This window comes from Artemia franciscana, chromosome 16 (genome assembly GCF_032884065.1).
Source record: "Artemia franciscana chromosome 16, ASM3288406v1, whole genome shotgun sequence".
In the NCBI taxonomy this organism is placed as follows: domain Eukaryota; kingdom Metazoa; phylum Arthropoda; class Branchiopoda; order Anostraca; family Artemiidae; genus Artemia; species Artemia franciscana.
Window position 1 is genome coordinate 31,768,380 of NC_088878.1, and position 13,400 is coordinate 31,781,779.

The window sequence follows — 13,400 nt, forward strand, 5'->3', positions numbered from 1 at the left end:
TACTAGCAATTTAAGCCCCCTCCCCCTTGTTCTATTTGAGCTAGGGTCTTCATCTTCGAACTTGATGTGTCTCATGGTCCTGGACACCTATGGTTCCGTTTTCACCCAAATCCGACAGGCGGTTCTCCCGCTATACAGACAGACAGACGGATGGTCTGTTAGTCTGTATTAGACTATCTGTCTTGGCTTTTTCTACAATTAGCCATGGCTTAATGCCCACAACTTTTTGCCTAATGCCCACAGTTTTAAGACCTTTTCCTAAAACTACTCATCCAAATACGTTGTATCACTAGGCCGTCTAGGTATAACACATTGGCGAACACAAGGACCATCGCAAAGAGCACAGAAAACTGATAAAAGATGAATCTTTGATATGAGTTAAATAGAGATTAAAAACTAGCAATGCAGTGTTGCCTAATAAAACCAAAAAACGAAAAAAATAATGCCCTAAAATCACCATTTTAATGCATTCTCAAGCAATTTTGGCAGTATTCGGATCCCATTCATTCCGTCAAAGGATTAGACTTTAACCTACTGATTACTTCTCATGCTATCAGAAATAAACAATCTGAGATAGATAAAAATTGTTACTCACTTATTACCTTTAGAGGAACTAATTTTTTCTTTTTTTTTTGGCTTTTTTTTAATGCCTGTTTTTTTTCGTAGGTAAAATCGGGAATGCAGAAAGCTTATTCTTACTTTTTATACCGTTAAACTGAGGTCTAAGAGCCTCTTCTGGTAGGAGGCGGGATAAACAGAAATTAGGGATCCCCTACACTGAGGTCAAAATGGGTACAGGTCCACCCCCCCTCCCAAAAAAACTAGGACACTTTCTCTTACTTTCAATCAATCAAGTTTTAAGATACAATAACCCTCTCTGGTAGATCTCCCGATTTTTTCCTGCCTTTTCAATACACTCTGAAGGTTAAATTAGGTCCATATTCTTAAAAGACATAACTAGGTTACTAGGTCTTACTTCCCACAAGGTTTCGTTGACATCTGACCACCTTTTCCTGTGATCTTACTAATGACCCCCTCCCAAAAAAAAAACACAACTAGGACACTTTCTCTTACTTTCAATCAAGTTTTGAGATATAATAATCCTCTCTGGTAGATCTCCCGATTTTAGGGGTTCCTGCCCTTTCAATACGCTCCGAAGGTCGAATTAGGTCCAGATTCGTAAAAAGCACAACAAGGATAAAGGTTTTATTTCCCACAAGGTTTCGTTGACATCTGACCACCTTTCCTCTAATCTTTCTGATGACAAGGATAGGATTCGAGAATGACAATGACAGATGACAATGATAAGACAAACGTTCACCTTCATTACGCAGAAGAAAAGTCATTTTCAGACGCCTAAAAGGCCCAACTAGGACACTTACGCTTACTTCAGACAATATTTGATCAGGATTTGATAACATCTTTTGATAAAGGTTCTAAAGTTAAGAACTAGGAATCCATATCCCCTCCCATTTTACTCAAGTCAGATCAGGTGTTGGCCCATAAAAAACATAACTAAGGCATTTACTCTTACCTTCAAACAGCTTCGATTGACATATAACAACTTATAATGTTAAATATCTAGATGACAAGAATTTTGGGGTAGCTATAATTTCTGATACACAAAAGGTGTAGTTAGGACAGTAGTTCAAGCTCCCAGTCAAGTTTTGACAATCCATTCTGATATGTCTTCTGGTAACAAGAGTTTAGATACCCCCTTTCCAAACCAAATAACAAGCGGCACCTGGATTCGAACTCCTGACCTCAGGATTTCAAGTCCGGAGCGTCATGAGCTTTGGAATAATTGTTTATATTAATTGGTTATTGACACGTTCCAGCGCAATATAGCTACAACAATTTCTGTAATAAAATGTTTGAAAACTAGACTTGCCTTCTTCAAATTTCGCAAATGAAATAAACAGCTTTTCATATAGATAATCGTCACCAAAAAATTCAACGGCTCTTTCGTAAACCTGACGAGCACTTGTAATATACCCGTGCTGCTCTTCAAAGCGAGCGTATTTAATCCAATTACTGACATCTGGATGAACATAAACAAACCTTTCATAGATGGCACGCGCACGGTCAGATTCTTTATATCTTAATTCAAATTTAATGTATGTTAGCCAAGCTTGCTCTGCCGGCTCCCATTCCATCCAACGTTCAAAAACTTGACGGCAGCCTAAAAAAAATGTAAAAAAAAGACTTAGGCTTAAGCAATACAACCACTCACATAGCAATGTGCCACAAAAACTAGAATAATGTAAAAAAAAAATTAAAAAACAAAACAAGAAAAAGACTTAATGGTACTTGTGTATTATTCAGAACACACTCAATAAGCAAAGTTAGGTTCTTTCATGAATAAACTACGATGCAGGTACATTTTAAGACAAAATCCGGTTTCGCAGCCACCAAGAAAAACTCAATTTAGTTTGCTACGCATAGTGATAGAAGATAGTGTCTGAACATGGATTTGGTACTGAAGATTTGGGATTTGCCAAAGACTAAAAAAGAGGCAATTATATTTTTCCGGGATTAAGGGTTGCTGCCCATAGCAAAACAGTGTGTCAATGGACACAACATGACTTTATACTCTTACGAGAAGGAACATTATGAGAAGGAAAGCATAGTGAAAGAAGATACCTAACCTAACTTCACTTATTGAGTGTGTTCTGAATAATACACAAGTACCGACTTAATCAAAACAAGGGTGATTTTCAACCTACAAAAAAAAAAGACAAATCAATTATTAACAATTCGCGGTAACAAAACCTTAAGTAAGTAGCGACTTGGCCCAATAGCATCCAAAACTCTAAAGAGAAAGTGTGATATTTTTAATTGTGATAACAATTATTACATCAAAAGAATTGGCTTTATATGCTGATTATAAAATATATAAAAAACTACACATAAAATCAGACGTAAAATCATCATACAAAAATTGTCGCCAATCAAAGAAGTTTGATTGCATTTTCGAATTCAGCCTAAAATGTCTATTTGATTCATACATTTTAGTTTCCAAACAATCAATTTCTGTGTTTCCAAACACAGAACAAAACATTGTTTCACATTGTTTCTGTGTCTCCAACATAAACACAGTACAATCAACTTTTATTTTGAATTTTTTTATTGGATTTTTTATGCTACAGGGAGACAACAAGCAAAGGGAGTAAAAAAATTATACGTTACGCAAAAAAAACAATGGCTACACTTTAAAAATAAAATAGATTAGAAAACTATCATAAGTTATTTTTTTGTATTCATAAATCAGTTTATGGCCTGAACTAGTTAGGTAAAGACATTTTTTACATGAATGACGTCACTAACACCCAGACGTCCAATAGCCAATGGTTTTCCTTACTACAACAGCGAATAAAATTAATGAAATTAAAACTGCTTTACGAAATAGATCAAAAACTGTCTTTCTTTAGCAGTTTTTACACCCCTTCTTTTCCCGCATACCCATAGTCTCCAGAAAAAAAAATTCTACCTTCACTCCATTTTGAAAACAATTTTCAATATACTATTTTTATAAATGAGCAATAATTGTGTATGTATGTATGTTCTCGAAAATCCCTCCATATTTTTTCTGGAAAATTTTGTACCTTGGGATATTCTAGCATAAAAAAAACAACCTAGTTAGTTCAAAAGTCTGAGGAAATTCGAAAAAGGTATGTCAGATATGATATAATAGAAAATATGTGAAAATGACTATTAGAGCATGTCAAAAATGAAATGAAGAGCAAAGACACATGCGGTTAGAAGACATGCGTCAACGAGCAAGTGAGCGAGTCAAAAATGAAAATGAAGAGCAGAGACACACGCAGTTAGAAGAAAAGCGGCGGCGTATCAAAAATAAAAATGAATTGCAAAGACACACACAGATAGAAGACATGCGACACGAAGCATGTGAGCGAGTCAATGAAAGTCAACCAGGACAGTGAGAATCACAACATGTCAAAATTGAAATGATAGCGATGGCGATTGCGTTTCGGATTTTGACATGGATAAGGTCATCAATACTTACCATACCTTTATTAAAAAACAAAGGTTTGGCGAATGTGTTTCATAATGACAAAATACAAGCCGAGGCTAAACGAACCAAACAAATAAAATGATAGCGATGATTATTAGGTTTTGGATTTTGACATGGACAAGGTCATCAATACCTAACATACGTTCGAAAATCAAAAACCTGGACTAGATAAATCGTTGAAAGAAAAAAAAGTTTTTGCCCCATCAACTGAACAATTAAAAGAAACGAAGGTTCGGCACCATGTCTTTCATAGAGCATGTGAGCAAGTCAAAAATGAAAATGAAAAGTAAAGACAAACGCAATTAGAAGACATGCGACACCAAACATGTGAGCGAGTCAGTGCAAACTAACCTGGACAGCGAGAATCAAAACGTGTCAAAATTGAAAATGATAGCGAGGATGATTGGGTCTGGGATTTCAACATGGATATGGTCATCAATGCATACCATACCTTTGTTAAAAAAACAAAGGTTCGGCGATATGTATTTCATAATGACGAAATACAAGCGGAGGTAAAACGAACCAAACAAATTTACAATGATAGCAATGATTTTGACATGGATAAGGTCATCAATGCCTACCATACCTTTGAAAATCAAAAACCTGGACTAGATAAATCGTTGGAAGAAAACGAAGTTTTTCTCCCACCGCCTGAACAATTAAAAGAAACAATTGTTCGACGATAAATCTTCCATAATGACAAAAGACAAGCCCAGGCAAAAGAAAACAAAGGTTGTTCCCACCACCTGAACAACTAAAAGAACAAAGGTTTGGCGATATGCCTTTCATAATGACAAAAGACAAGCCAAAACAAAAGTTGGTCCAATAAAAAAACCGTAATTTTACAAAGACAGTACTTCTTATTTAAGGTCCATTTGAACGTCATGACAAAAAGAAAAAGCTCCAATGGTTTGCGTTTAGAAAACAAGCGACAGTGAGAATCAATATATAGAAGCCTGTCGCGCACCGAGGTGCCAGGACCCAGCGGCAAAGCTACCGGGCTCCCGGCATATATATATATATATATATATATATATATATATATATATATATATATATATATATATATATATATATATATATATATATATATATATATATATATATATATATATATATACATATAATGAATATCTATTGTTTACTGATGATGTTTCATCCCCGTTTCTTTTGTTTAAACGTAATGATTGCTAATACGAAGAACTACGTAATTTCATGTGAAGGTATCTTTCATTAAAAACTGTATTTTTGTTAATATTTTAGATATATATGACTGTGAAAGTTCCCACTTAACCAATTCAAAGAATTTGAAATCATTTCCACTGTCCTTGGTAATTTATAGAAATATTGGTAAGCCTAGAAGCACCAACCTGCCACATTTCCCAGCATTTCTTCCATGTAAGTGTATTTATACCAGAGAGAGTCCACTCGGGGTAGAAGGGTAACAGCTCTATCCCATAAGTTTCTGGCATGATTTATTTGCTTGGCTCGCATTTCCATCTCTGTATATTTCAGCCATAGAGTTGGATTTCTAAAAAAAAAAGAAAAAAAAGTTCTAAGAAATACAAAATTGGTATCTGTGGGATGAAGTCTGTTGTTGGAGATTTTGTTGAAATGTATGCTTAAAGAAGGAAATGAGTATTATGTATGCACTTTGTGTCTTAGGGCGTAATATAGTAAAATGGCGTCGCTTTTTTGTTTATAGTAAAAATTTTCTTCTTTTTTTTTTGTTTAAATAGCAGACAAAGTGTAGTTTAAAGAAAAGAGGCAAAGACTACATTTAAAATGCTATAATTATAACTATTGTTCAATGTTTTACCTTTTCTGTATAAATGATGTGTTTGTAAATGAGAGTTATAATAGCTAAGTACATAGCTTAAACAATAAATGAAAAAAAACACGTAGCCAATTAATTCACTTTACAGTATAAAAAAAGAAAATATAAAATTAGCACTTTAACATGTTTTTAATGACTACTTTTATCTTATAGTCCTTGATAGGAATAATTGCAAAAATTTGAACAATTCTGTTCATGAAGGAACATTCGGGTAGCTGAGTAACTATGTTTTTTTAAAGTAAGTAAATGGACGTTTATTAGTTAATGGTCCATTGATTTTATTACTATTATGATTATTATTGAAGAATGGATCAATGGGAGATTGGCTATAATTTTATTCTGTTCATACAACCCTGTTCATGGAGAACATTCGGGTAGCTGAGTAACTACGTTTTTTTAAAGTAAGTAAATGGATGTTTATTAGTTAACGGTCCATTGATTTTATTACTATTATGATTATTATTGAAGAATGGATCAATGGGAGATTGGCTATAATTTTATTCTGTTCATACAACCCTGTTCAGGGAGAACATTCGGGTAGCTGAGTAACTACGTTTTTTTAAAGTAAGTAAATAGACGTTTATTAGTTAATGGTCCATTGATTTTATTACTATTAAGATTATTATTGAAGAATGGATCAATGGGAGATTGGCTATAATTTTATTCTGTTCATACAACCCTGTTCATGGAGAACATTCGGGTAGCTGAGTAACTACGTTTTTTTAAAGTGAGTAAATGGACGTTTATTAGTTGACGGTCCATTGATTTTATTACTATTATGATTATTATTGAAGAATGGATCAATGGGAGATTGGCTATAATTTTATTCTGTTCATACAACCCTGTTCATGGAGAACATTCGGGTAGCTGAGTAACTACGTTTTTTTAAAGTAAGTAAATAGACGTTTATTAGTTAATGGTCCATTGATTTTATTACTATTATGATTGTTATTGAAGAATGGATCAATGGGAGATTGGCTATAATTTTATTCTGTTCATACAACCCTGTTCATGGAGAACATTCGGGTAGCTGAGTAACTACGTTTTTTTAAAGTTAGTAAATGGACGTTTATTAGTTAACGGTACAACCCTGTTCATGGAGAACATTCGGGTAGCTGAGTAACTACGTTTTTTTAAAGTAAGTAAATGGACGTTTATTAGTTAACGGTCCATTGATTTTATTACTGTTATGATTATTATTGAAGAATGGATCAATGGGAGATTGGCTATAATTTTATTCTGTTCATACAACCCTGTTCATGGAGAACATTCGGGTAGCTGAGTAACTACGTTTTTTTAAAGTAAGTAAATAGACGTTTATTAGTTAATGGTCCATTGATTTTATTACTATTATGATTATTATTGAAGAATGGATCAATGGGAGATTGGCTATAATTTTATTCTGTTCATACAACCCTGTTCATGGAGAACATTCGGGTAGCTGAGTAACTACGTTTTTTTAAAGTAAGTAAATGGACGTTTATTAGTTAACGGTCCATTGATTTTATTACTATTATGATTATTATTGAAGAATGGATCAATGGGAGATTGGCTATAATTTTATTCTGTTCATACAACCCTGTTCATGGAGAACATTCGGGTAGCTGAGTAACTACGTTTTTTTAAAGTAAGTAAATAGACGTTTATTAGTTAATGGTCCATTGATTTTATTACTATTATGATTATTATTGAAGAATGGATCAATGGGAGATTGGCTATATTTTTACTCTGTTCATACAACCCTGTTCATGGAGAACATTCGGGTAGCTGAGTAACTACGTTTTTTTAAAGTAAGTAAATGGACGTTTATTAGTTAATGGTCCATTGATTTTATTACTATTATGATTATTATTGAAGAATGGATCAATGGGAGATTGGCTATAATTTTATTCCGTTCATACAACCCTGTTCATGGAGAACATTCGGGTAGTTGAGTAACTACGTTTTTTGAAAGTAAATAGACGTTTATTAGCTAATGGTCCATTGAATTTTGCATTATTATGATTATTATTGAAGAATGGACCAATGTGAGATTGGCTATATTTTTACTCTGTTGATGGAGAACGTTCGGGTAGCTGAGTAACTACGTTTTCTGAAAGTAAGTAAATGGACGTTTATTAGCTAATGGTCCATTGATTTTATTACTATTATGATTATTATTGAAGAATGGATCAATGGGAGATTGGCTATAATTTTATTCTGTTCATACAACCCTGTTCATGGAGAACATTCGGGTAGCTGAGTAACTACGTTTTTTGAAAGTAAATAGACGTTTATTAGCAAATGGTCCATTGATTTTTGCATTATTATGATTATTATTGAAGAATGGACCAATGGGAGATTGGCTTTATTTTTACTCTGTTGATGGAGAACGTTCGGGTAGCTGAGTAACTACGTTTTCTGAAAGTAAGTAAATGGACGTTTATTAGCTAATGGTCCATTGATTTTATTATTATTATGATTATTATTGAAGAATGGATCAATGGGAGATTGGCTATAATTTTATTCTGTTCATACAACCCTGTTCATGGAGAACATTCGGGTAGCTGAGTAACTACGTTTTTTGAAAGTAAATAGACGTTTATTAGCTAATGGTCCATTGATTTTTGCATTATTATGATTATTATTGAAGAATGGACCAATGGGAGATTGGCTATATTTTACTCTGTTCATGGAGAACATTCGGGTAGCTGAGTAACTACGTTTTCTGAAAGTAAGTAAATGAACGTTTATTAGCTAATGGTCCATTGATTTTATTATTATTATGATTATTATTAAAGAATGGATCAATGGGAGATTGGCTATAATTTTATTCTGTTCATACAACCTTGTTCATGGAGAACGTTCGGGTAGCTGAGTAACTACGTTTTCTGAAACTAAGTAAATAGACGTTTATTAGCTAATGGTCCATTGATTTTTTTATTATTATGATTATTATTAAAGAATGGGCCAATGGGAGATTGGCTATATTTTTACTCTGTTCATGGAGAACGTTCGGGTAGCTGAGTAACTACGTTTTCTGAAAGTAAGTAAATGGACGTTTAATAGCTAATGGTCCATTGATTTTTTTATTATTATGATTATTACCGAAGAATGGATCAATTGGAGATGGGTTATATTTTTTCTCTGTTATTTTTTGCCTTTGTTTGCTTTTTTATGGTTGTTTACTTGTTAAGGGAATATACTCACCCACCTGTAAGGGTTTTTAAAACGCTTTAGGGTGCTAATTGTAATTTAATTGATGCTTATTTTTCTTTGAAATAAATTAATCTGTGATGGTAAATGATACCAGACAAATCTAATTAAAAATTACGTAATTAATACAGGGGTCTTAATATGATGAAAAAGATGTTGATGCTGTTAATCAATGCCACACTACCTTGCCTGAGAAAATAAAAACATATTCGTAATACCACGCAAACATTGTGCACGAAGGCCTTTGATTACAGAGGATCTTTTCGATTGCATAAATAAAAGAACGAAATTTTAGAAGCTTTATTTAGAGTAATCTACGATATAATTTCTCGAGGTTCGTAAAAGTTAAAAGAATGTTCTTTCGAAATTTCTACGAAGTGAGAAAGAGAAACATTTTTCTAGTAAGTTTCAATGTAGGGGTAGGAGCAGGGGAAAAATATGCGGAGTGATCAGGTCAGTGCAGTATCTACATTCAAGGATCTCAGCCGAGGCAATAAAATTAGTTCTTAAAAGAAAATGTAGAAGATGAGAATGAAACTTCAAATATTTCTCTAAGATATTTTATAGACGTAGGTTTCAGAGATTTCAGAGAGGATGAGCAGGATTATTCCCCATCATAAACCAAAGTTCACCTTCGTCAAGTGGAGGTGGCCTCTTGTGAAACATCCCGTCGTCAATGTTAGGACACTACTAGTACTCTAAATAAAATTATCATAAAAGAATCTCTATCCAAGGAAAGAAACAACTCAGCAAATCTGGAGGTCCCAATAAATAGCCCTATTTCAGAGGCTAAGGGCCACTGCCCGATGTCAACTAAACAATAAATGTAATTTAATTTATCCAGTACCCTGTAGCGTTGAGGACTTAAAATTTAATTGTAAAAATAAAATTTACTAAAAGTTGCTTGTAATTAACTGCTTGTCATCATAAGAAAAACTGATGGAATACTTGCTTGGTCTGTGTTTATACTTATAGAGAGGGGGGACCGCTCAGTGACTCGATAAGGTTTATTTCTTTGCTAATTATGATTTTATGAATATAGTTAAGAACCTGAATATAATTCAGAACCTTGGTATGATAAATACAAAGATAATAAACAAACACAAATATCTATGTTAAACTGCAATTATTTCATTTTTTAACACATATATTATTTTTTCGGATAAAATTTTGCTCCACTATATTTTTTTTTTGATTTTTAAAGTAAAAACAATATTTCTAAATTAGTCATTCAATGAGCTTTTTAAAATGTCCAGTTTCAATGGTTTTGCCAACAGATTATCCTATAGAAAGTAAATTTGTTAGCAATGGTGGCTAGAGACTATTTATGTTTTTAGGTTATCAAATATATTAAATATAAATATATTAGGTATATAAATATATATTTATGTTACTAAATATAATGACTCTCCGTGCAAGCAGCAATATAAGAAAGGTTGATAAGAGACTGTCGTAATTATCGAGGCATTAGTCTGGTCTCTGTAGGTAGCAAATTAATTTGATACTTTTTAGACTGAGAGATGCTGTAGACAAAGTTATAAGAGAAGAAAAGTGCGATTTTAGGAAAGGTAGAAGATGTGTCGACCGAATTTTTACACTTAGGTTAACTATTGAGAAGTGTCTGAATTATAAAACACCTTTGATCCTCAGTGTTATAGATTATGAGCAAGCGTTTGTTCCTGTTGATAGAAGAGCTTTAGCGAAGATTTTATCCTTGTTGGATTTTACGAGAATAACACTGCTATGAGGTTAGCAGCTGGTTTCGCATTAATTTTTTTTCAGTTCAGTTCAGTTTATTAACATCAAAATAAATGGACAACAATAACTTTCTACCCCTACAAGGCTCCATGACCCGTTACATAGGGGTTACATAGGATTTAAGCAGGGTTGTGTTCTATCCCCCTTTGTATGGATCATTTTGATGTGTCTTGTTTTAAAAAGCATGGGAAAAGCAATGAGAGAACACAGATTCAAATGGAAAGGAAAAACTCTACTGGAGTTAGATTATGATGATGATTTAAGCATCCTAGATGAAAGTGTAAGCAAAATGAATAGAGGTTTTGCAAGTTCAGGGTGCTAGAATAGCTTAAAAATTAATTTTAAGAATACTAAGTCACTAACGCAAGGAATAAGTGAAGATGAAAAGGTGACGTTGGGTAACGAAAAGATTGAACTGGTGGACAACTCCACTTACCTTGGTAGTATTATTAGTAAAGACGGTGGGAAAAATGAGGATGTAAAGTAGAATAGCCAAGGCTCACGATGTTTTTTCACAGTAAAAAGCTTTGAAGAATAGGAAGATTTAAGCCTGCAAACAGAGATCAGAATTTTGGAGCTACAGTGATGACAGCGGTCAAAAATGGCTCTGAAGCTTTGGCGCTCCGAAAACTGGATAAAGATTTGCTAGATGTTTTTCAGAGAAATTGCATAGGGATTGTTCTTGGTGCCATTGTTCTTGGACTGACCGTATTTCAAACAGTAGGCGGTATGAAAAGTGTGGTTCAATCCCACTTTCTCGGGCTATAATGAGAGAAACGTTGAGATGGCTAGGGCACGTTTTGCGGATGAAGAATGACAGATTGCAGAAGAATGTCCTTTTCGACCAACCCTCTAGGGCTAAACGGAAAGCAGGTCGTCCACAATTGGGATGGGAGAATGTCATAAAGAGACTCTTAAAGGAAAAAGGAACTTACTGGGATGGTGCAAAGAGGGAGGATTTGAATAGATTGGGATAGAGGAGGAGCCTGCGTAGCTGTGTTGGCCTCAGCGGTTTGGTGCTGCGGTGAGTTATTAGTAGTAGTAGTAGTAAAAGTCTTCTAATTCTATGTGTTTGCTTATTCTGGCCGATTTATAACATAGATGGGAAATCTATCGCTCAAAGATTTAATCTTTATAAAGAAAGAGCAGATTATCACTCTGATTGGTTAATCAAAAAATTTTCGCCTAAAACTTAAACATAGCTCAATTCACCAAATTGTACTACGAAATATTTTATTGGCACTTTAGTCATTCGTAAATTTGGTTTTATCCACAGGTGTGGGCATAAGCACCCATTCAACTTACTTCAGCCCAAAGTCAGTTTCATACCCTTTATTCGACATTACGCCAGTATGGGCCATGAACTATTTAAACGGATGTATTTTAAAAGGAATTTTGATTTTTCTGGGAGGGTGAAGGATAAAAAAAAACGTAGGCCATTTTAAGAATCTTAAAAAGCATGTCTATAAAATGTTCATAATTAAGAAGAAAAGCAGGGATTTATTTGAAAGGGATTTTGACTATTCTGGGAGGGATGAGGGATTCAAAAGAAGACACAGTTGGCCATTTCAAAAGTCTTAAGAAGCATGTCCATACAATGTACAAAATTGAGAAGAAGAGGAATAAATAGAGTACCTGTGTTCCACATCCAGAGCTTTTTCATAGATGCTCTGTGCCCTTTGCATTTTTAAGGATTTATCTTGAGAAGAAGAGGAATAAATGGAGTACCTATGATCCACACCCAAAGCTCTTTCATAGATATTTCTTGCGCTTTGAATTTTCAAGGATTTATTTTGATTTTTCTGGGAGGGATGAGGGATTAAATACAAGAAAACATAGTTGGGCATTTCAGAATGCTTAGGAGGCGTGTCCATGAAATGAACAAAATGGAGAAGAAGAGGGATAAATGGAGTACCTGTGCTCCACATCCAGAGCTTTTTCATAGATGTTCTGTGCCCTTTACATTTTTGAGGATTTATTTTGAGAAGAAGAGGAATAAATGGAGTACCTATGATCCACACCCAAAGCTCTTTCATAGATGGTTCTTGCGCTTTGAATTTTCAAGGATTTATTTTGAAAGGGATTTTGATTTTTCTGGGAGGGATGAGGGATTAAATACAAGAAAACATAGTTGGGCATTTCAAAATTCTTAAGAAGCATATCCATAAAATTTACAAAATTGAGAAGAAGAGGAATAAATGGAGTATCTGTGATCTACATCCAGAGCTCTTTCATAGATACTCCTTAACCTTTGAATTTTTGAGGATTTATTTTGAGAAGAGAAATAAAAATAGTACCTGTGATCCACATCCAGAGCTCTTTCATAGATGCTCCTTGCCCTTTGAACCTCTCTTTGTGACTCTTCCCATTTAGCATACTTGATCCAATTCCCAATGACACTTCTATTCCTCCGTAGAGCATCTTCAAATGCTTTTCTTTTTCTGTGTTGATATTCTGCTAATTCATCTGGGTCAGAGATTTTTTGTTTTGGTGGCTATAAAGAGCTTTAATTCAGTTAATTCAAAGGGAGTTTGAAGCTAAAGGAGTTTCAATTCTCAAAAGTTTGAAGCTAAG

The 13,400-nt window shown here is 33.9% G+C and overlaps 1 protein-coding gene across 1 annotated transcript in view; it reads right to left on the minus strand.

Annotated features, from left to right (window-relative positions):
* The window catches only part of LOC136037345 (protein crooked neck-like), a 42,749-nt gene that overhangs the window by 18,778 nt on the left and 10,571 nt on the right, over nucleotides 1–13,400 (minus strand). The window contains exons 3-5 of the mRNA XM_065720017.1: nucleotides 13,124–13,320; nucleotides 5,407–5,567; nucleotides 1,892–2,182 (exon numbers count right to left, since the gene is read on the minus strand). Of these exons, the coding sequence (XP_065576089.1) occupies nucleotides 1,892–2,182; nucleotides 5,407–5,567; nucleotides 13,124–13,320 (649 nt within the window). The remainder of the gene's footprint in view (nucleotides 1–1,891; nucleotides 2,183–5,406; nucleotides 5,568–13,123; nucleotides 13,321–13,400) is intronic.